This window comes from Copadichromis virginalis, linkage group LG18 (assembly GCF_057382275.1).
Source record: "Copadichromis virginalis isolate Kocher_CV1m ecotype Utaka linkage group LG18, C_Virginalis_male_GT1.1, whole genome shotgun sequence".
NCBI lineage: Eukaryota > Metazoa > Chordata > Actinopteri > Cichliformes > Cichlidae > Copadichromis > Copadichromis virginalis.
In genome coordinates, this window is record NC_140635.1 from 18199702 (window position 1) to 18224668 (window position 24967).

At 41.8% G+C, this 24967-nt stretch overlaps 1 protein-coding gene across 8 annotated transcripts in view; it reads left to right on the top strand.

Annotated features, from left to right (window-relative positions):
- Nucleotides 1–24967, top strand: part of adgrl2b.1 (adhesion G protein-coupled receptor L2b, tandem duplicate 1) — a 97266-nt gene that overhangs the window by 68391 nt on the left and 3908 nt on the right. For 6 of the 8 annotated variants that reach the window (XM_085439977.1, XM_085439978.1, XM_085439971.1 and 3 more), the window contains 12 exons: nt 3405–3588; nt 5171–5293; nt 6980–7185; nt 7455–7628; nt 8770–8979; nt 13002–13222; nt 13986–14052; nt 16176–16267; nt 17545–17713; nt 19633–19761; nt 20818–20914; nt 21978–22103. In XM_085439977.1, coding sequence (XP_085296103.1) covers nt 3405–3588; nt 5171–5293; nt 6980–7185; nt 7455–7628; nt 8770–8979; nt 13002–13222; nt 13986–14052; nt 16176–16267; nt 17545–17713; nt 19633–19761; nt 20818–20914; nt 21978–22103 — 1798 coding nt within the window. The remainder of the gene's footprint in view (nt 1–3404; nt 3589–5170; nt 5294–6979; nt 7186–7454; nt 7629–8769; nt 8980–13001; nt 13223–13985; nt 14053–16175; nt 16268–17544; nt 17714–19632; nt 19762–20817; nt 20915–21977; nt 22104–24967) is intronic. The other 2 variants (XM_085439973.1, XM_085439974.1) reach the window with 1 other exon arrangement.

Sequence of the window (24967 nt, forward strand, 5' to 3'; positions counted from 1 at the left end):
AACAAAAAACAAAAAAAACCTCTTGGCCCCTTTTTGATTTATCTGTGGGATTAATTTCCAACCCCATTAAATATGTTTGTGTTCCAGTCTGATCTTTGCAGGCTGTCCACCAGACATTTTACTTAGTGGAGTGCAGTACTGTTTATTTTCCCGGGCTTGGGTCTGCTGGAAGACAAGGCCGTGATGTAGACACATGGGAGAAGATGCACTGCATGGTGTTTAGATTTTGTGTCAGTGGTGGATTGACACAAATATTCATGGTGCCCAGTGGTTGTATCCCAGACTCTAGCTTTGCTGGAAGTACAATGGTTTGTAAAGATGGGCCTCTCCTTATGCAGTTCCTCCCATACACCTCCTGCCCGTATTTGGTTTAGATTTAGCAGCTTGAAAGTATGCATTATTATGGTCTGTTCTCCCCATATACTCGAATATCCTCCTCCAAAAGTTAAAGCAGCCCCAGCCTCCCAGAGTTAACAATCCAAAATGGCGGCAGTGAACATAAACAGTAGTAAAACCTTTAATCAGCACTGCCACTGTTGTGTATTTATGACTTACTGAACGAACAAGCCAGTTGCAGACCAGGCTCTGTCCATGAATCTGCTGCAGCGGTGTTTTTAAGCATAAAAAAAGTGTTATATTGTGTTGCTAGTGGTACTTGAATCACCTGTTGTTGTTGTTGTTGTTGTTGTTGTTGTTGTTGTTGTTGTTTTAGTTTTCACTTTTTCTGGAATGCGCTAAGTCGTCCCAATTCCAGAAATCTGAGTTCAGAGGTACCTGGAATTGGTTAGTAGGAGATCCTGTGACTGAAACACTGAACATTGCTGCTGAAGAAAACTTCTGAATACAAGGAGGATCATTTTTGTTCTCAGCAGATGTATTTTGCAGGTATAGAGAACAGAGATATTGAGAAATCATCAAGTCTGTACCTTAGAAAATGTACAGAGATTGGACTTGGGATAACGCAGGGCTGTAGCTCTGGAGGTAGAGAGGGTCATCTAAACAGAAACTTTGTGGTTTTATCCCTGGTTGCTCCAATCTCCTGTCTGCATGCCAAAGTATCCTCGGCCAAGATACTGAACCTCAAGTTGTTGCATTCATTGAAGTATAAATATGTGAGAACGTTAGATAGAAAGCACCTGAGTGTAGAAAAAAGTGCTTGTGTTAATGGGCGAATGAGGCATTGTAGAGTAGAAAAGCCTTTTATGCAAGAATTTACTATTTAATTGAGCAACATGCTGTATAAATGCTGGATTTCGAAGCATTTTGTTTTTTTCCATAATTGTGTCACAGACACTTCTGACCATGTTTGGCCCCGTACAGATTTTTCTTTGGGCCCTTACCACCATGTCGTCCCCTGGGCTGTGCTGACAAACTACTCTGTAAGAAACTCTCTGCCAAACAAATTGTTTCACAGTTGACGTCAGGAGGTTTGCAAGCATTTTCCACAAATGACAAGAGAGAAGGGCAGGAAATAAAAGCAATATATTGCAACATCTGTCCACCTTTATCTAAACACAGTGAATATGTGCATGCTGTGTAAAGCCGGGGGGGGGACTACTTGATAGTGATGTTGACTGGTCCCCTCTACCTTCTGGGCCCTGGGGCATTGAACCGGCTGCACTGTTATAAGTTATGTTTCTGGTTTTTCATTAAATATCTTAAAACCAAAGTCTGAGCTCTGTGCAGAAGCCTCATGCTAATGAAAGATGAGGAACCTACAACTAACTCCTAAATATCCAGAACCTAACATTGCCATATTGAGCACATTGGCATCCCGGCATTAGCAATTAGCTTAAAGCTAATGTGGCTGTTATTTTATTTTTCAGTGTCACTGATCATCGTCCATTGCTGTTTAAGTCAGAGCAGGTGATATGGGCAGCCACAGGGGCTCCCCTGGTGGTTGCACTCTTGTGATTTGTAAATTGACCACCACCCAGGCATGAATTTAATCAGAAGACAGATTCTTTCTGTGCTACACAAATTGGAGACAGACTTTTTCCCCCCTTCTTTTGGATTTCATGGGTCCTTTGAGGATGGCTTACCAGGGGGCAGGAGAAGACCATTTAGTGTCTGTCTGGTTGTAATGGCTCCAACCCCATAATCACCACTTCTCTCTCTCTTGCTCACTCTCTCTCTCTCACTCTCTCTCACTCACACACACACACACACACACAGACACCACACACACACTTAACTCCTGTCATAGTCACAGTTGCCTGCAAGGTTAGGGCCACAGAGATTGATTTTTTGTGCTTGGACCCAAGATATAAAGACATGCTGAGCACTCTGTCTGGATGCAGCCATCACTGCTGCGGTTAACATCAGCTCGGTGGTTAAAACGTTGCGGTTAATCATATATTGGTGCAGACTTTGGTTCATTCCCTTTCTTGTTATTCCGAGCAAATGGATAATCCTGTCCTTGGTCAATTAGTGTTTTGGATAATCACAGCTGTGACTAATTGGTACAGTGAGCAAGGGCTTGTTTTGGTTAATTACCGTTATTGTGGTGGGTCTTGCTGTGGGTAATGGCACCTATGGTTAAATTGTCACTCTGATTTATCACACCCAGGGCTCGTCTAGATCTGTGTACAAATGTCTGTCTTTTTTTCGAGGGGGGTTAAGAAAGTTAATGATGTTGTTTCTTAATTGTGCCAGCCAGGAGTCATGAACTCACCCTGCCAGGGTCAAAGGAAACTCTTGTTTTATCAACATATGATACTTGTGTAGGTTTTGTGGAATGTTTTGCTCGCATACTGCTTATCAGAAAGCAGGAAATGAAAGGATTGCCATTTAAAACAAGCAGAAATCCCACCACCCTCCCCTCTCTCTGCTGTTTTCACTTGCACTACTACGCCGAACACGGATTTCACGATAATGCCCTCTTTCCTCAAGGAAAATTGTATCCAAGTCATTATGGTCAGATCCTGTTATGGAAATAAGAGTATTGTCCATGGATACGATTGCTTTCTTCTTCTTTTTTTTGGTTTGTTTTTTGAAAAATAGCTGCTTAAAGCAGGAAGGGCAAATGCAGCATTCAATGAAGGGGGAACAAAATCCCAAAACATTTGGTTTGTGTTTCTTTTTACCCTCAAGGATGTTTGCATTATCATTCAATAAAGACTCTGGCCCACGAGAGACTTCCCCAGATTAGCTTTATTCTTTTTAAACAGAATATTAAATAATACACACTAAATATTCCATCGTCATTATTATTTTAGCTACCCATGGCTTTCTCTGACCTTCATGTCTTCAGTTGGAATGATTTTGCTTTTGTGATCTTTTTTTTAAATAATTATTATTATTATTTGTTTTCCAGTCCCTGCTCTCTGACATTAAACTCAAGTTATGATTTGGGGGTGGAGGGAGTGCAAGCTGACAAATTTGTCTTGTCTCCATGGATACAGGCGATTGTGGACACTGTTGACAACCTCTTGAGGCCAGAAGCTCTAAAATCCTGGAAAGACATGAATTCCACGGAACAAACGCACGCCGCCACGATGCTGCTGGATACCCTGGAGGAAGGGGCGTTTGTCCTCGCGGAAAACCTCATTGAGCCCGCCATCGTGAAAGTTCCCGCAGAGAATATCCGTAAGTTCCTCTCCAGTAACTGAGAAAACCACATGTGCACATCCATCATTCACAGTCTGTGATGTTGATGGCTTTTCTTTTCTTTCTTTCTTTTCAGTCTCAGGGAGATAGTTTTAAACACAGCGGTAAAAATTGTCTCACATTCAGGCAGCTATTCTTTAAGAAGAGCGTCATTTTGAAAATAGCCACATCTCATCTCGTTTCACTGACGTCATAAGAAAAGATTTGACTCAAAAAAAGTGGGGAGAAAAAAAAGCTAATTTGCCCTCAAAGGCAGGCACTTTATTATCAACATGATCTCATTCATATAAGTCAGCTGTGTGCAGTGAACTGTCATATTTCTACTCGTATCTCTTTGTTTCTATGGTTATGGTCCTCCACTTACCCTTTTTGTCTTATACCTCATTGATTTTTAATCTTTTTCTCGCATTGTAAAGTCACCTTTACTGAATGGGTGCTGCCAGATGAACTGTCCAGACCTCTTGGGGGGGAAACAAAGAAACCAATTGAATGGCACTGCTCCATTCACATGGCACTCTATCTGTTCCCTCTAAGCCTTTCCCATTAATAAGTAGTTAGCCAAACTGATAAGGACTAGTTGCTCTGTCTTTACCAAAAGCACTGATTAACACATTGTGTAATATGTTTCACATTAGCCATTTAATCACCGCATTCAGACAGTTTTTATGAGCTTGTCAAGTGCTTGCTTATCTGCACAATATAGATAATGAAAAAAACATAACTAAATATGACGAAACCTCAGAGAACAGCCTACCTGACCTCTCTTAAAAGAGTCGAAAAAAGCCGAAAATGATTGTTGATTCTAATTAGCAGTTTCCTCGAAGCTCAAATGGCATCTCCGGGCGAGTATCAAGGGCAGGGCGAGGGAAAAAAGGGAGAAAGGGAGCTAAAAGGTAGATGGCGGGTGGTAGTGGTGGTGGGGGGAGCAGCTAGAGAACAATTCCTCATCTCCGTCTGTCAGAAGCCACCTATCTGAGGAAGTGAGGCCGTTTCTGATGGGAGGGAGTGTGCTGATACGTGTGTCCTCCTGACCCTTTAATAATTTCACACATCAAAGGGAGCACCACCCGGCAGCTGGCATACCAGAGAGAGGGGCTGCAGGAATTTGGAGGATTTTCAGAGATTTGCTCGTCGAGGCCCAGAGTTATCTGAACCCACAGGGGAAAGAAAAAGTAAAGTAAAAGCTCAATGATATTTTTGATCCTATGAATATTTGACATTCATGCCGCAGTAGGCTGCGTGCTTGAATTTGCTCATCTTCTATCGTTGCCCTTGTTGTTATTTTTTCTTCCGCTCCTGCCTCCAAGGCTTTCACAATGCCAGCCAACAGCTTAGTGACATGGTTTTTTAAGTAAATGACACTCGACGGGGTTTTGCCAATAAGACTGGATTCTGTTACTGGTACAATGAACCTCGAGTCTTTACACATACCCCACTGGGCCTGAGCGATAGAGTTCTATTAAACACCATGTAATGCTTCTCAAATGTTGCCTATGAGTAATACATCTCCCCCTCTCTCAATCTCTCTGTCGCTTTCCCTTTTACCTCGGCCATCTCTCAGTGTTGGAGGTGTGTGTGCTAAGCACCGACGGGCAGGTGCAAGACTTCAGATTTCCACAGACGAGCAAGAGCGGAATGACTCTTCAGCTGTCTTCCAACACGGTGAAAGTCAACAGCAAAAACGGTGAGAGAACGTCACTGCAGAAGAAACACCTAGCTGATCAGATGGTTCGATGGTAGTTCATAACCATGTCCTAATTCACATAGTTGTTTTCATTTGGGTAATTAAGTTGGGATAATGCCTTAAAGTGATTTTACGTGCTAAGGCATTTTGAATCGGATTAGTAAGACATTTGTGAAATATGCTCATTGATTTATTTATTTTTTGCTGGGAGTTACAATATGAGTCTCATACACTGCACTGTATGGGGTAATATAATCAGGAGGTTATTAGCTTAGCTTAGCATAAATCCTGGAATGAATTAGCGATGCTAAAAGGCAATGCTCCTTGGATATGGGTCAACAAAAACAACCGTTGTTTAGGTTTCATGTGTTTGTGCATGTCTATGCTGAAGTATTGCTTGACCTGTTTGTTCTCAAAGTTTTTTTTTTTGTTTTTTTTAATTATATGTGTTATCTAGGACTGCTGGTTTAGCTTACTGGGTTGAGCGGTTGACTTGTGTGCTGCAAGGCTCATGCAGAGGCCTGGGTTCAAATCTGCCCCAAGGGTTTTTACTGTGTGTCTTTCTGCCAGTTTCTCTGTCTTACTTCCGCTGTCCAGTCACAATAAATGCTAAAAGCTTAAACACTGGGCATTTTAGCTATATATTCATGTATAATTCAGGTTTTGTGGACATAAATGGGATGTTATTGTCCTGAAATGAAAACTATCGGTTGCTTTCATAAGGTTTTAACGATGCATAAAGGCTTAAAAAAACCTGTTGCTCGGTGGTTGCTTGGAAGCATGATAACATCATAATATCTGATATAGATAAGAACCAGTGACTACGTAAAAGACTTACAGGGGCCTAAGATGTTCCTGATGATCTTAGGAGGAGTTTGTGAACAAACAAACACACGTAGATCTGAGATTAGTGATCTAATCTTAACATTTTGATATTTCGAGGAAGGGGGGAAAAAGTGTAACGATCACTTTTGCAGAAAACAGAACTTCTGCTCAAAATGTTTCAGAAGTTTCTGGTGAGGTGGAATACTAAATAGAGGACTTTCACCCAGGAGATTGGGACGCTTGTACGCATAACCATAACTCACTGCTCATTAGTTTTAGTCTTTGTTTGATGTTTGCGTTAATGTTGAGGCTTTCAGTTGGAGTATTGTTAGGCTGAACCAAACTACCTGGTCTAGATAAAGATCATGGTTTTGGTCAAAAAGCCAAAAAGGCAAATGTCTCCCATGTGCACCTGGCTTTTAATCTTTTTTATCTTTTCCCAGTGACATGGTCGGTTAGTGGCAACAATGGACATTAATTATGATGTTGCTGGAGCAACGCAGCGAAAGCACATCATTTTGCAATGAAGAGTCTTAAGGTTGCCATTAAAAATAGTTTTAAAAACATGCAAAACATGAAGAACATGGATCAGATGTTTCATATTTTAAAATTAATCTTAATTATCACTGTAATGAGTAAAGCATAGTGCGCTTTGCAGCAGTCAGACAGATGAGTTGTGCACCTCATCTGTCTAACTGGCTCGACATCCTGTGTGTTCATTGGCAGAGGCACCAGTTTTAACAATCTATATATTTTATATAAAATGCAGTGAGCCGTGTTATTTTGGGGGAGTGAATTATTACTGTTTGGTAGATAACTGTAAATTATGTCTAATGCTGTACTTCTTATTGTTTGCTATAGGTGTAGCCAAGCTGGTATTTGTACTCTACAAGCACCTGGGTCAGTTCCTCAGCACAGAAAATGCCACATTGCGGGGAATGGGAGACCTGAACAAACACAACCTCTCTCTCACTGTCAACTCCCACATCCTGTCAGCCTCTATTACAAAGGAGTCGAGCCGTGTGTTTGTGGCAGACCCCGTGATCTTCACACTGGAGCACCTGGATGTAAGCCTCCCTCTGAGATTTACCCTGACCACACTATAGAGCCAGGCTGTCAAAAAACAGGATAGACTGCAATACCTTTTACAGTAAAGGAGAAACCGTGTGCCGTTATTGATGATTAGCACCATTTTGATCTTTCTCCTTCACAAATAATTGAGTACGTTTTTTTAAAATCGAAAAAAAGGAGAAGTAAACACATGACTGACGTGCTTTAACTGCGCATATTCATAAATGTTTAATTTTTTCCCCCTCTCTGCTTTTGTGTTTTGCAGAAAGAACATTATTACAATCCCAACTGTTCCTTCTGGAATTACTCAGAGAGGAGCATGATGGGATACTGGTCCACTCAGGGTTGTAAACTGCTGGAAACCAATAAGAGCCACACCACTTGCTCGTGCAGTCACTTGACCAACTTTGCCATCCTCATGGCTCATCGGGGAAATGTGGTAAGTGGCCCTCGCCTTGTGGCTCGCTCAAGCTATTTTTCAGTCTCAATTACTCGTTCTTCCATCTCACTTAAAGATTTGTGCACACGCGGCAAGAACAAGAATGGCATTTCAGTGGAGATAATTAGATTATAGCTGGAGGAGAAGGTAAGGGCAGGGAAGAAAGGGAGAAGTGGAGAAAAGGCAGCAGGGCTGTCGCTTTAAAAGTGCGAGTTTGTGTCAGGAAGTGCCATACCATTATCAGAAGTAATTATGTTCTACCTGTGATCCATGTCTAATATCCCTCTGTGCATATGTCTCAGAGAATCATGGGAAACAACATAACTTCAGCTTTAACTTGTGTCTCCACCCCTCTTGAAGTGGTGTTGGACCCATTTGGTCGCGAAATGCAATTACAATCCAATTACATGATAAATAGCATGTGCAGCGAGGACCTAGCCAGTAATAAATGTAGAGGATAAGTTTGTGGTTCGTCTAATAATACGTCCCAACTCATGAACTCTATGCCTGTCATCTGTCTTAACCTCAACCTTAACCACAGCTTGAAACCAGAGCCCTGAGGCTAGGCTTAGCCCCACCAATCCCCTACACATCACCTCAACTGTAACTCCTGCCCTCAATAAAATTACAAATATCACAGGAGGAATTGGCTCACTTTGAGGCCACCATGTCCTTGAGTGATATTTTTTTATGGTCGTGTCTGCTATTTTCACTTTTGCCAGGTGGCCGTCTTGAAATACGCTCAGTTTTGGACCTCCTGAAACGCAGCGTGATTCAACCGCAAAGCGAGAACTCGGATGCCACATGTTCACAGCTCTTTTTGCGGCATTTTTCTGTTGATGTCACTTTCTGCAAGACTTTCTCGTGAAACTTCATGAGTTTTAATCAGTCAAGTTGTCATATGAATACCAAAACATGTTGTGGAGGCTCTAATCATTAATATCAGCAAGGTGATGCGACTTTCCCAGTAATAAGCGAGGATTAAACACTCTAGAGATTTCGATTCAGTGACAACATACAGGGTGCGTGTGTGTCCCCATTAGGCCAGCACAGCTTCACTCATTACGTGCTCAAACGCTGCCCATTATAATGAGAGGTGCAAAGTTTAATGTCAGTCCGTGCTTTCTCTATTTGTCTGCAGAGGGACGGGAGCGTGCACGAGGTTCTCCTCACCGTCATCACCAGGATGGGCATTGCTGTGTCTCTGGTCTGCCTGGCCATCAGCCTCTTCACTTTCTGCTTCTTCAGAGGTTTGCAGAGTGACCGCAACACCATTCACAAAAACCTGTGCCTCAACCTGTTCATCGGCGAGCTTCTCTTTCTTGTGGGCATCAACATGACAGAACCAAAGGTACCGTGGAAGTGACTCTGCAGAAGGTTTTAATTTCACACTACTGATTAATAGTCTCATCTGCTGTAATTAACCTTTTGTACGCCTGAATTTTCCCTTCAGTTTTCCTTTGAAGTGGCAAACCAAAAAAAAAATCCACATTAGATTAAAATATCATATTTCTATTAGGAGTCTGCCAGTGGTAGAATTTAATGCAGATATTAAAAGCAGGAGTTTTATGGCAGCAACGTACAGTGGGGCAAAAAAGTATTTAGTCAGCCACCGATTGTGCAAGTTCCCCCACCTAAAATGATGACAGAGGTCAGTAATTTGCACCAGAGGTACACTTCAACTGTGAGAGACAGAATGTGAAAAAAAAATCCATGAATCCACATGGTAGGATTTGTAAAGAATTTATTCGTAAATCAGGGTGGAAAATAAGTATTTGGTCAATAACAAAAATACAACTCAATACTTTGTAACATAACCTTTGTTGGCAATAACAGAGGTCAAACGTTTACTATAGGTCTTTACCAGGTTTGCACACACAGTAGCTGGTATTTTGGCCCATTCCTCCATGCAGATCTTCTCGAGAGCAGTGATGTTTTGGGGCTGTCGCCGAGCAACACGGACTTTCAACTCCCGCCACAGATTTTCTATGGGGTTGAGGTCTGGAGACTGGCTAGGCCACTCTAGGACTTTCAAATGCTTCTTACGGAGCCACTCCTTTGTTGCCCGGGCGGTGTGTTTTGGATCATTGTCATGTTGGAAGACCCAGCCTCGTTTCATCTTCAAAGTTCTCACTGATGGAAGGAGGTTTTGGCTCAAAATCTCACGATACATGGCCCCATTCATTCTGTCCTTAACACGGATCAGTCGTCCTGTCCCCTTGGCAGAAAAACAGCCCCATAGCATGATGTTTCCACCCCCATGCTTCACAGTAGGTATGGTGTTCTTGGGATGCAACTCAGTATTCTTCTTCCTCCAAACACGACGAGTTGAGTTTATACCAAAAAGTTCTACTTTGGTTTCATCTGACCACATGACATTCTCCCAATCCTCTGCTGTATCATCCATGTGCTCTCTGGCAAACTTCAGACGGGCCTGGACATGCACTGGCTTCAGCAGCGGAACACGTCTGGCACTGCGGGATTTGATTCCCTGCCGTTGTAGTGTGTTACTGATGGTGACCTTTGTTACTTTGGTCCCAGCTCTCTGCAGGTCATTCACCAGGTCCCCCCGTGTGGTTCTGGGATCTTTGCTCACCGTTCTCATGATCATTTTGACCCCACGGGATGAGATCTTGCGTGGAGCCCCAGATCGAGGGAGATTATCAGTGGTCTTGTATGTCTTGCATTTTCTGATGATTGCTCCCACAGTTGATTTTTTTCACACCAAGCTGCTTGCCTATTGTAGATTCACTCTTCCCAGTCTGGTGCAGGTCTACAATACTTTTCCTGGTGTCCTTCAAAAGCTCTTTGGTCTTGGCCATGGCGGAGTTTGGAGTCTGACTGTTTGAGGCTGTGGACAGGTGTCTTTTATACAGATGATGAGTTCAAACAGGTGCCATTCATACAGGTAACGAGTGGGGGACAGAAAAGCTTCTTACAGAAGACGTTACAGGTCTGTGAGAGCCAGAGATTTTCCTTGTTTGAGGTGACCAAATACTTATTTTCCACCCTAATTTACGAATAAATTCTTTACAAATCCTACCATGTGGATTCATGGATTTTTTTTTTCACATTCTGTCTCTCACAGTTGAAGTGTACCTCTGGTGCAAATTACTGACCTCTGTCATCATTTTAGGTGGGGGAACTTGCACAATCGGTGGCTGACTAAATACTTTTTTGCCCCACTGTATTTATTTGAAATCAAATATTCTTCCTGTAATTTAATCACAGATGTCTGAAATTATTTATGTTTTTGCTGAGGTTTTGCAAACATGTAACTGCTAACAATGGGATGTTAACTTTTGCAACACTTTGGGCGTGTGACAATCATGTTGACAGTGTCCCCCAGTTTCACCGGCCTAGAGAACAGTCCGGGGCCATCTGGGAAACACCGAGCGTGAGGCAAAAATGTGTATTCGCAACTTTTTGGCGAGTGGTTAATGGACGCTGCTGACAGTCACTGGGAAAGTCGGTTGCTAGTTACACAGGCCTGGAGGCTGGTTAATGACCTGCCCCCGGCTGTGAGGAAACTGGTTGTTGAAACTTTGCCTTCCTTTGCGTTGAGAGCAAAACTAACACAAGAGGTTAAAGGGCTTAAACTCCAAAATATAAATATAGAAGCTTTAAAGTAAATAAAAGGCTTTGTTTAGGAATTATTTAACCATTTTATAATTTTACGGTTTGGGTTTTGGAACATAACTCTTCATATCATTTTAAGAGGATGTAAAAATTTAGTCTGCTGTAAGATTCCTCCAGAATATTCAATTTAAACCAAGTTTGCAGTTGAAAAATCTGCTTTCATGAGTGAGGAGCAGTTTGACTTGGCTAGCTGCAGTTGGCCTGCAGATTTACACTGAATCAGGTCCACAGTCAGGTACAGCTTAATCTCTCTCTCTCACACTCACCTATCTCAGAAGTATTTAAATTTATGTAAAAGATTTCTGTTTTGTTTACTAGCTTAAAAGGGGAATAAAGAAACTGGTTGCTTGGGGGGGAAAAAGTTATGTTTCCTTCCTGGTCTGTGTTTGCTCTGGTCTCACATTGCTGCGGTTGCCTGTAGTTTTCATGGGAGATGCCAACTTGTCTGCAAACACTCATTAACTAAAAGCTGAGCAGCAGTGAGACTTGGAAGAAGCTCGACACGAACTTGAAATGGAGAACGTTTGCCTCAGTCATACCTCAGCTAACACAAGGAGATTTTTGGTGCAGCATCCTCTTTGTGATCGATTTCACCTGACAGCCAGCAACCACACATGTTACACTCTTCAGAAATGTGCACGTGACATCATGCGAGAAACCTTACTACTTTGAGATCTGTGGAATCTGTTACATTTATAGGAGGAAGATGCAGATTTTTAAATTCTAATAAAGTGTGAAAAATGAGTGTTTGAACTATTTGATCAATAGAAAAATGAAAGTACCTCCAAACATCTGATTCTGATATTTATGAAGCTGATTTGTTGCTAGATATTTTTTTATATAAAAAGACTAAAATACATCTTTACTCACTGAATATGTAGCTTCTTAATTTCAAACTTTGACAGAAATGTGTATCTCAAAACATGTTAAAAAGCTTAATCTTTGCATCAGTTAACATCCATCTAAAAGATAAAGGTAATAATTATCAATCATTGCTATGCTTTTAGCTCTGGTTTGGTGTCCAATGACTCCCAGTGAAAGTGTTATTAAGCTGCTAAAAGCGTCGCTTCATCATTTCTAGGAGTGTGCAGCATGTATTTGGTCTTACTAAGGCACATTTCTGATCCCACAAATGACAACAACAAAGCTGTGGACTAAAAAACGAACATTTTCAGCTAAAAGATGCAGAAATCTGCTAGCATACATCTGCAAACATCTAGTCCTGTCTTAATAAAAATAAATAACTAGACTAACTTAAACTAACCACCGTTCTAAAGCAAAAACATACAGATTTGTGTTAAATACTATAGACAAGTCATTTTTGGTAATAATGAAAAAGGGAAAAAAAATCTTTCTATTTATTTATCTTTTGACTTTTATTTTCAGTATAGAAAAATAATGATAAAAACATGGAGGGTGTGTGGAAAGTGCTGGCAAAAGCACAAGGTAAGGTCACCATCAGGGGGTTCCACAGGTTTCGCAGGGTAAGGTCATCCGGGTCAGGAGTGTTGTTTTGTAGCATAGAATTACACATTTATTATGGTTGCTTTGATTGGTGTTATGACACTCTGAATTCCTCTCAGCCCAGACAGCAGAAAGCTGACCGCATGAATAAACCTTTCCAAAGCAGCAGGGAGGGAAGCGTGTTCATCCAAGGCGCAGGGTTTAGTAAAATAAGCTCTTTCACTGTCCTTTTACCTCTGCGTGTAACGTCTGCTTGTATTTTCTCATCAGCTGGTCTGCTCCATCATCGCTGGAGTTCTCCACTTCTGCTTCCTGGCCGCGTTCGTGTGGATGTGTTTGGAGGGCGTGCAGCTGTACCTCATGCTGGTCGAGGTGTTTGAGAGCGAGTTTTCACGCAGGAAGTATTACTACATGTCTGGGTACCTCATCCCAGCCGTGGTGGTGGGCATCTCAGCGGCCATTGACTACAGAAGCTACGGCACTCAGCGGGCGTAAGTGTGGGATCTTTGCAGAGGCTCTTCTTCCCGGGATAAATATCACAAGCTTTAGTCCTCCCTTCTCCCCACTGCGACACACCCACACAGCATGTACTGTATGTGCTAATGATAGTAATATCACAAAGAGTAGTCCACCTCTGGCCCCTTGGCAAATTTACAGCCTGTCATTGCTAAAAGAAGAGGCTGTGAGCAAAGTAGCTGCATTAATGAATGTGCTGGCTAGCTGCACTCGCTCGCTGGGTTTTTAGTCTTGTGGATGTGGATAATTGCCACCCATGTCAGTTAAAAGTTTATGCACTCCTCTGCTGGTCTTCATCCAAGCAGCAAGCTTTATGATTTGTAAAACGGCGAGTCCTCTCTAATTTATGGAATTTAAGTAAACCGCCTTTTTCAGACTCTATTTTCCATTCTGTTTCCCGGTGATAAACGTGGGCTGAGGTGCAATTCATTCTTAAACTGTCTACATTACAATGTTTACTGTACTGTACATACACACAGATATCCCACATTTGTAGACATTTGCAGACTGTGAAGTCATGAGTCCAGTAACCACTGGCTTTTACACTGCAGCTTCTCATGGCACGAGGCCAGCACTCCCTTAAGGTCGGGTTTTCTTCTTTGCGGTCAAAGGAGTTTCTATTCTGTTGCTGCGGCCTATCATGCAGCCGGCTCTGCTGGGCTCCGATCAATGAGAAGCAACTTTGTTTTCACAAAGAGACGATTTAATGAACTGAACACCACCTTTTACACCCTATAGGTGCTGGTTAAGAGTCGACAACCATTTCATCTGGAGCTTCATCGGACCTGTAACCTTCATAATTGTGGTAAGTTGTAAATTTGTGCACGCGTGTGATAACTTTTTGTTCTTTGAAAGAAAAGCTCAGAGAATAGTTTATAGATTTCTCTCTCTCCGTCTGTGCTGGCAGCCTCTTAGCTCTGCTTTCTCAGATCAATTTGCATGAAAGGAAAGTGGTCCCATTATAGCTGACACGAGGACATCAGTGTCCACTCAGCTATGAAATCCTCTGAAATCAGAATTGGTGAGCGGCAACAACTTGAAGCTGTTTGGTCCTTGCTGTACATCTAGAGAATACTCCCCTGCTGCAATCAGGAGGAGAAATCGTTTCAGGCATGAAGGTCATTTGCTCAGTGGGAAAACAAGGGTGATGGTGGCGGGGGGTGGGGATGGGGTGGTGAACATGGAAGTAATGAGTGGTTGGGCCAGACAACTATTACCACAGCTCATAGCCCTGCTGAGGATTATGACGTATCCCCAGCCAATCCTAGAGCGCAGACATCTCCATCTTCACCTTTTAATATTTCATGCACGGCGCTGGGTGTTCGCCATGCGCATAGACACACGCACAACGTGTGCGCATCTCATGCACGCATTCAGCATGACCTAAGCAGACCCAGAGCACTTATCCATATAGGCGTATATAGTAACACGTATGTAAATCTGTCCATAGGCTGTAGATGGACGCCAGACCCCGTGTAGGCAGCCCCTGTTATATGCTCTTGATTTCGCAGGGAAGTACAAATTTTAGATGGCACATGCAGTTCGCCTCATCTTTCTGCAGAGTGCCCCCTTTACTCCATTCCTCACTGTCTGTCTCATCGTATCTGTGTCACCACTTACAGCTGTGTTAAATGCATCTCCAGCCTCTCGACTCAAGCAGACGTAAATCGGCCCCTGTGGCTGGGAGACAAAACACGGCATTACTCTAAGCTGTGATCTAAAAGCCTCTTTCTGTCTTTTTAGCCACTCCTTTTTCTTCCATCTTTCTCAACGCCGCTGTTGTTGGTTTCCATCTGCGTTCCACTCACAGCCTCTTTGTTTCCATTTAGGACCCTGCTTTTGTTGCCGCCTGTGTTCTCGGGATGCGTTCACGCGGGATAATGCCGGGGATCTTGCCGCTGATTTGTGAATGAGAATTGAAACTGAAATATTTGATAAACTGGAGAGCACTACATCTCGATCATTAGGGGTCCGTTTTTATGCCAACTCGTGCCTTTTATTATCCCCCGTTCACGCTCGAAGCGCTTGGGTGGGCTTGAAAAATGCACGCCCGGAGCAGGTTTTTGAGGGTAGAAGTTTTTCATGTGATAAGACTCCGGATCCATTTTTTTCTTTTTTGTTTTTCGTTGAATATTAACAGAAGTACATTTCAAAGGTTGAATGTGGTATCGTGCCAAATTGAAGTGCATCTCCTCCCTTTCCCTTTGTGGCTACAGGCCTGCAGTGCTTAGAGAGTTAGAGATAGAGACATCCTGAAAGCATCGAAACCTTTCTGGATGTATGGCTTGAATCACTTAAATGTTTTTTCCTGGTCTCGGTGAAGCTTGTTTTTAAAACATGACATTCAAACTCTATATTTTCCCCACTAGATTTAACTTTTTTTCTCTCTCCCGGCGCTCTTGCCTGCACTTTATTAGATCTGTTTCATCAGATAGACGTCCCTTATTTTGTGGATTTGTACTCTGTGTTTGGAATCAGCTGTAATGACAAACATGAGGGAGAAATTTCGAATGTAGCCGATGTTGAATATCGAAGCTGTGTGAAGCAGACCAAGGCGATAACCTCTCACAGTTGTTTTTCCTCTTTGAAAGTCAATGTACTTTGTGATCTGCACAGAGGCATTAAATTTTCATATTCCTCTCGGTAAAGGTGTGTTTGTGTTGACACACGCCACGGAGCCAGCGAGAGAATAGCTTCAAAAAATATTCTGGTTGAAAATGTAAAACGTTAAGGGAGCTGTTTTCTGCACTGACTACTTTTTAATTTCAAGATTTCTATTTGCATATATAGAATTGAAGAAATCAAACACAAGGTCAGCGTGACAGTAAAGGATCGGAGCACTTGCTCCATTCGTTGGTGGTAACAGCAGGAATCACGTGACTACCTAAATGCGTTCTGTTAACCCTTATGTGGCATCTGTTTTGACAGGTCAATGTCATCTTCCTGGTGGTGACCATGTACAAGATGGTGAAGCATTCCACCTCCATGAAACCTGACTCGTCCAGGATCGGGGGTATAAGGTGAGGGAGGCGGGGGGGTGTCACTCTAGTCGATAAGGAGGCTGAGCTGTGGCTGCTTGCTGTTAGAGTGTGTGTGTGTTTGCTGAGCGGGGGGAGTGGGAAGAAAAATAATATGCACCGTTACTGCTTTTGCCTACCTCCTGAAATTTCAAAAGCAGCTTCTGACCTACACGTTTATTTGATTTTCTCCTCTCTTAAACCCGACCAGACAAGTAATTTTCCCTTTAGATTTTATTTCAGTCCGTAGGTGGTGCCTTTTTAGTTCATTTTATGATTTCTGTATTTGCGCTACGCTGGGGTATATTGCCTTTTTTTTTTTTTTTTTTTTTATTTCTTCATAACTGCAATTCTGACCTTTGTATCTTTTTGCTCCTGTGTTGGCATAGTTTATAGGCTTCTTTGAAAGGCGGATTCAACCGCAATCTTTGCAGATTTGAAGTTTTAAAACAAAAACAGGGGGGCCTCAGTGTTTTCGTTTTCTGTCTGCTGCGTTTGGTTGTGAAAAGACGAAAGCCTCTGACCGTTTCTATGCCTGGATTCTTGCTCAACAATATGTTTGAGGGCAGGCCAACATGTGTTATGTGGGTGTCTGATTCAAAGACATTCACTCTGATTTTGGTCCAAACCCAAGATAAGGCATTGAACTGGTTTTTGGATTTTTTTGCACAGACAAAACTCACATTTATGGATGCTGGATTTCTCACATTATAATAAGTACTCAGTAGTCATTAACTGTTATGGTCCAACTTGAATCTGCTATGAATTTGGTCTCTGACTCAAATTTAGGAACTTGTTAAACAATGAAATAACATCTTCGCTGCACTAGACAGCAAGCAGAATTAGGCGTCATTTTCAACATTGTTCACTGTGATTTTTCTCCCACCGACAACATGCTGTTGTCCCATTTATTTCCAGGCTCGTGGTATCTCTCTGGGGATGCCTTACTTCTCTCTTGTGTGTCAGTAACGACCAGGCATCGCCACTGAAACTGACTGTCGAGTTATCTTATATTCTGGAAACCACCAAGGAAAATCCTGCTGTGTTTGCAGTCTTGTTAGACAACAATTCAGAGGAAGACCAAGGAAATTTCCTAACTGTCAGACAGTGAACGTGCGCTGTCTGCAAAATTTGTATCAGCATTTTTACACTTTGCCACCACTAGTGCAAATTGTCAAGCAAAAAAACCGGTGTTTCAAAAAGGTGTTGTCCAGGAGTGGAGAAGCAGGGAATTTAAGATTTTTTGCTGTTTTAATGTTGCTCTTTCCTGTCTTTTGCAGGTCATGGGTGTTAGGAGCCTTTGCTCTACTTTGTCTTTTGGGGCTGACGTGGTCCTTTGGCTTGTTCTTTCTCAATGAGTCCTCAATAGTGATGGCTTACCTCTTTACCATCTTCAACACTCTGCAAGGGATGTTCATCTTCATCTTTCACTGCCTGCTGCAGAAAAAAGTAAGATTTGTCCTTCTGTGTCTCAGATATGCTGTAAAATAGATTAACAGTAAGGTGAAAAACTGTTTTCTTAGTTTTTTGCATATTTGTCACATTTACATGCTTTAGATTGTCAAACAAATTTTAATATTAGACAAAGACAACCCGAGTTGATACAAAATGCACTTAAATGATGATTTCATTTATTAAGTGGAAAAAAGCTATCCACACCTAGCTGGGCCTATGTGGAAAAAGTAATTGTCCCCCTTATTAAATCATGAATTAACTCTGATTTACCAAAATGTTTTGGAAAGCCAGACCTGTTGAATCAAGAAATCGCTTAAATAGAACCTGCCTGACAAAGTGAAGTAAGCTAAAAGATCTTAGAAAGCCAAACATTACGGTCAGATCTAAAGAAACAGCAGACAAGCAAAGGCACTTACATCTATCAGTCTGCCAAGGATTACGAAGCCACTTCTAAGGCTTTGGGATGCCAGTGAACCACAGTGAGAGCCATTATTATCCACAAATGGAGAAAACGCGGAACAGCAGGCTATCAAAACTACTCCAAGAGTGCATCGACGGCTCATCCAGGAGGTCACAAAAGACCCCAGAGCAACATCTGAAGAACTTCAGGCCTCAATTGTCTCAGTAAAGGTCAGAGTTCATGATTTTACAGTTGGAGAGTTCCAAGAAGAAAATCACCGCTGACCAAAAAGAGGACAAAGGCTCGTCTCACATTCGTCAAAAAATAACCAAGGGAAGATATTCTATGAACTGCCGAAAAATACTTTTTTACAGAAGACTAGGGCGGTTTGGATGGCTTTCTAATAAATTAAATCACCGTTTGTATTTACTTTAGTTATCTTTGTCTAATTTCTTTGATGATCTGAAACATGAACATGTGACAAATATGCAATATTTATGCGGGAATTTGTTTAGTCACGATAATTGCACTCCCGGCATCTGTGTATGTAGCTCAGTGATAGAGTGTATTAGGCCCTGGGTTCAGTCCCCGGTATCTCCACATTTTGTGGCTTCGTTATGTTGCGGTTTACTCATTTCCAACCATAGAGACAAATGGCCTTTGCGATTGAGTCAGAAAGGGCATCCAGTGTAAAACTGCCAAATCAAACATGTTCAGTTACCTGCTGTGAATAAGGGAGCAGCTGAAAGTAGCTTTTAATTATCCAACATTGTGACAGCTATGATTTGAGTTGTCTTCTCTCATTTTGTAAACTAAAGGAAGAGAATTACTTAAACAAGTTTAATAAGTTTTATTAATAATTAATCACTCTAAGTGATTAGTTGATTGGCAGGAAATTAGCGAGGAGATATTAACTAGTTAACTAATTGCCCAGTTGGTTTATAGTTACTTTTTAGGACAAATATGAACAGCTTGTTGCAGGTTTTTAAATGTCAGGATATTTTTTTGCCTTTCTTTGTCCTCTATGGTAATAAATTAATTTCATTTTAAACTGCTGTAGAGACAGAACAATATGTGTGTTAACTGCTATCTATAATTGTCTTTTTTTTAAATAGAGGAAACATTCAGTAATTGTTTCACCTTTTCTAAAAGGGGGAATTTTCTAAAGATTTAAGCTATGATTTGCCTGCTTGTCACTGAATCTAAAGTAGATTCCAGGTGTGGCTATTTGTATCTCTTTATAGGAGCATTTCCAGTTTATTTTTTTTGTTTTGTTTTTTTTAACTGGTATTTCATATATTCATATGTAGCAACACTCATGTCAAAATGCTTTCTTGTTACAATATTGCAATATGCTGCACACTGTTTGTTATTCCTGCCCTTACACATATGACATTTAAACTGCTGTCAGCTGGATGGCATTTGATAAAGATTTGGGATTTGCATCTCTCAGGGGGGGGCTGCTGTCTGTGTCTGTATGCTGAGTTTGTCCTGATCTTTTATTCCTCTGCAGGTACGCAAAGAGTACAGCAAATGTTTCCGTCAGTCCCAGTGCTGCGGGGCGCTGCCGTCTGAGGGTTCCCACAGCTCAGCCAAGACAGCCACGTCTCGATCCACGGCCCGCTATTCGTCCGCTACTCAGGTACACACCAGAGAATCTGGCATATCAAGGTTTAGGATTTAGAGAACTGTACCTTAAAATAGACTGCACCGCAGAGAATGAGTAATTCATTAATTACTGAACATTTTACGGGCTTTTCATAAAGTATTTTTCGCTACCTTCTTGCACTTTTGAAGGCCAAAATAAAACAAAGTATTTAGCCCTGTTTTCTTAAACATATATAGACTCTAAGCCATTTTTAAGACTGAGCTACAAATGGCCTTCAGGCTGAGTGCTTTTCCATGAGTACAGACAAGGTGTGAAGTTTGAGAGACAAAGTAACACACTCTTATCTTTTGATTGAAAATATAAAAGTGTTGAAAAGGATTCTTAAACGCTAAATTTGCACTTTCTTCCGTAAAGCCAAGCTTCTCTACAGAGGTTGGGCATTGAAATAGAAATGTCACAGAGTGCAGTGCGTTATGTCACATTTCAGCCTTCACATTGTAGCTTAAGTGTAGTTTTCAGATTGTTTGGCTGTGTAATGTTAAATGTTAGTGATCAAAGGATGGACTTGAAGTTTTCTTGTCACTTGTGTTAAGAAATCTTTCCTTTTTTAAAATCCCGAAAAGGCCAGTGCTTCTTTCATATGTGTGTTATCGTGGCCACAGGTAGACCCTATTTGAAAATTGTAAAAAAAAAAAAACCCCAGATACATGCATGTGGTAATATCTTCTTTCTTGTCTTTGTGAGAGCTATCTTAAGAGCACCTCTGGGAATTTGGCAGATGCTCCTGCTCTTAGCATCTGAAGAAAAAAGAAAAAAAAATGCTGCTCAGGGCCGATCTCTCAAATTACAAACCGTAAGACTCTCAGCGTATCCATTTTTGGTTGGATCAATAGCACGTGAAGGGCTTTGTTGTACCTGAACACAAACATGTCATCAAGCGGTGAATGAGCTGGATTTTTTTTTTGTGTACAAGTGCAGGTTTGAAGCACAAACTCGCATAGCCACTCAACCCTTTGGGGCAAAAAAGCCTTCAATAAAAGTCGCGCCGTGTTGAGTCCTGATCAGTGGCTGCCTTTTTTCTCAACCCAGAGCCGCATCAGGCGGATGTGGAACGACACTGTGAGGAAGCAGTCAGAGTCCTCCTTCATCTCAGGAGACATAAACAGCACCTCCACACTCAACCAGGGTAAGCAGCCATCTCTCCTTCGCCACCGCCAGACGAGACACATACGCCATTCTCTTTGTGATGAAGCTCTGAATTCACAATAAACACATCAATGGATGCGACCCACCTGGCTATGTGGCAGCTCAGAAAGGAGTAAGATAAGACCCGATTTAATGCCTCCGTTCTCTTAGCGCCAAGCAATCAAAAAATAGCATTAAATGTTACTTGTGTATCTTAAGTTCAGAGCTTTTTCCGCTACGCTCCTGCTCGCCGGGATCCTCTGAACGGAGGGGAAAAAATAGTGACAGAAAGGAGGTGCGATATTTAGTCTGGCATAAAAAGTTATAGACGAGGACTTGAGTTCAAATAACGACCCTGAGCGGAGAGACTGACTGCGCAGCAGCCCTCTAAATCATCTTCATCCTGGGGTGATTGTCAGCATGAAAGCAGGGGAGGGAGACGAGCAAAGTCAGGCTGAGGTCAGAGCAGGTTTTGGACTGATCCCAGCATCATGAAGCTCAGGCTGCAGACAGCGCCAGCACAGATTTGGCTCTAATTCTCAATTAGTTTGGATTTATTTTTATTTATTTTTTTTTAGGGGATGGTTATTGCATTCCTAAAGATATACACAAGCATGCTGAGGATGATGGGGATGCTGTGACATGGTCACAACGCGCCACTTAGACGTGTTTCGTTTTTTGTCTCAACCGAACGAGTTTGTTTAGATGAATTAGTTCCATATAAACACAGCAGCTGATTGTGCAGCTATGCTTTTTTGGTTGACACTTGTCGCAGTAATACTGTTTGTCAGTTAGAGCAGATGACTGTTTGGATAATGGTTTGCTTTGACCGGCGTTTCTATGGCTGCCTTGTCCATAATAGAAGGCAGACGGATCGCAGGCTGTAAATCTTCTGCAGTGTGAGATTCTGGACAGTGAACGTCAGCTCCGTTGTTTATGTGGACAGCTAACCAACATATAACCACAGACCATGAGATACAATGACTCAGGCTCTCTTCTTCAGCTGCTTTTTCCACCTCTCCTAATTTTTCTCCCTCTCTGTCTTTCTCTTCCTGTTATTTCAGGGATGACTGGCAACTACCTCCTAACTAACCCTCTCCTTCGAACCCACGACACTAACCCTTATAACAACCTTCTGGCAGAAACCGTGGTGTGCAACACCCCCTCTCCACCGGCTTTTCACTCCCCAGGTGCACATCCGCCCTCCACCTTTTTTCTTATGCATTTTATCTGCTTTTTTGTTTTGTTTTTGCTTTTCCTTTTATGTTTAAAGCAACATTATGTTTCATTCAGTTGCTCATTTTTAGATGAATGACAAACAAAAGGATTGTAACGGCTTTCATTTCTGCCAGTCAACCCCAAAGCTAGCTTAGTTTAGCAAAAAGAGTGAAACTAGAGATAAACAGACAGCTTGGCATTGTAAAAAAAAAAAGAAAAGAAACCCCTCCAGCTTGCAACTAGAAAGCCTGCTAATTTTAATGTTTTATCTCTTATAATTGGAAAACCAACAGGTTAGCTTAGCTTAGCATGAAGAGCAGGAGAAAAAAAGCTTACACGCTAGCATAAAAAACTACCCTTTGTAACTACTGTGCAAAATTAATTTTATTTACACTGCGGATACGACTGCCATGGCTGATGGGTGGATGTCAGCACACGAGTTTGGTTTAACCATAAATGTAGAATCTATACTTATATAGCCTATGGCGGCGCTGTCCCAGCTAAGTTAGCGTTAGCTAAAACTTAGCCCCATATGATCACTTTTCACTCCAAAATAAGGCAGCAGCCTCCATAGGGCTTGTTTTACAGTACCATGTTTGTATTTGGCTACGCAAACGGATCTGTAACCAGAGCAAACATACTCGTTTCCTCCCAACATCACAGTTCGACATGGATGACGCTAGGCTTAGGTTAAAAGCTAATTTGTTGAAAGGGGGGCGGGGGATTGAAGGGAGCGACAGCAGCTTTAATCAACAGCGGGAGAAGTGCAAAAAATGAATTTGCATACATGAATATATATTTCATTGATATCATATTTGCTACATCTGGTATTTTCTTTGATATTTGCACATTATTAGTCAATGAAATTCAATGCACGGAACTTTTTACAGGACAGACTTGACAGGACAGCCCTGAGGTTGCATCCATCTTTTAACTACAGTCTGTGGTTTAAACAGATGGAAATGGCTAGCTTAGCCTCACAAAATGATAAGAAAATCCGCCAACCAGCAAGTGCAAGACTTACTAATTAACAGGTTTTATCCTGTCTGTTGAATTTGTGCAAAAGCAAACGTGTAAGAACAACAGGTTTCAGTCTTTGTGGCAAAACAGTCAGCCTGAGTTCCTTCAGTGACAACATCGATCTATCAGCACTTGGAAAGCACACTAATTAACGCTAATTAATCCATCTCATTTGTTTAATCCATACAAGAACAACAATTTGCCACTTCCGGGCAGGTCATCTGCCGGCTCTTTCTTTGATCTGAGCAGTTCCCAGGCAACGAGCGGAGAAAGGAAGTTACCGGTTAAGAGAGAGTTAAGCAAAAGTTCTTGCATGTATTATAATAATTTCAGATATCACATGTCTATCAGAGAGCTTTAGGGTTGCCTGTAGCCAGAGTTTGTTTTCTTTTAACAGATCTGTCTTAATTGTTTACCCCTGCTTCCCGTCTTTATGCTATTCTAAGCTTGCCCTCTCCCAACTGCAGCTTCATATTTGAGAGACAGATACCGAGAGTGGTACCAGTCATCTCATTTAAGCCTCTGCCAGAAACGATTTCTCAAAATGTCGAACTGTTCCATTAAGTCTGTTTACTAAATTCACCAAAAACATGGAAACTGTTGAGGTTGCGGTTGTGACACAGCATGAATGGAAATGTTGAGAATAATTACACAAGGTTTCGCTTTGTTCTTCTTCATTCACACCTTCTCTGTATTTTTGTTTGTTCTTATCGAGGCAATTTTCTCCTTTGTAAACACAGAGGGAGATAAACTCCGAGACGTCAATGCTATCTTATCTCGTCCACTTAGCAGTCATAAGAGAATTGCCCTCTCTTGAATGCAAGGTTTTTGGTGACGATTCGGATCGTTTATACCATTTACGAGCGACGTATTTACGCGAGATCTTTGCATTCTGTTTAGCTAACTTAAAGAAAAACCCGAGCGTAAATTGTGTTAGTGTTTATGGTGACCTAGTTCCTCACTGGCAAAGCAAAGGAAACCTAATCAAAGGGGAGAAAGCAGAAGCACATGACGCAATGCGGGCAGAGTCACAGCTCTCAGATATACACACGCATTTGATGATAAAAGAGAATATTTAAAAAAATACAAGCCCTATGGCAAAAGTGTATAAGGAGCAAGATTTGCAGTAACATATAGCTTTAACATGTTGCGGCTGCTGCTCTCGTTTTGTGCTGCAAACTGGCTTGCAGCACAATGAGTGCACTTCACACTTAGAGATAATGAAGCAGGGTTGGGACCATAAAATGTCTGTTCAGGAACTCAAAGACATTTTTGTGATATATATTTTTGCCCTGCTCTCTAGAGCTCTGCAGCAGCGAAGCAGCTCAACACAAAACTGTGTGTGTGTGTGTGTGTGTGTGTGTGTGTGTGTGTGTGTGTGTGTGTGTGTGTGTGTGTGTGTGTGTGTGTGTGTGTGTGTGTGTGTGTGTGTGTACAGCATTTGCTTTATTGGCCTAAAATGTTTACCTGCTTAATCGTTGTTGGATAATTGCAGGTTAACACCAGAACAGAGCAGGCAGGTAAAAATGGCAATATTTAATTAGCAGATCATTTTGGGTCCAAGCTTAAATCTCCACTTTACCTGTAGAAACAGTTTATATCCCACTGCAGAGGACCGCTTTGCTGAGCTGCGTTTAAACAGGAGGGCAGCAGAAAGTAAAAAGACAAAAAAATAATAGTAAAAGGATGTAAGGATCTACATATGGAAACTAGTTTGAGGAGAGAAGACAGCACTGCGACACACAAATGTCAAATCCCGGTGTGAAGATCACCATCCAAGGATGAAATAAGTGCCGAGAGAATGTCACGTTTAACT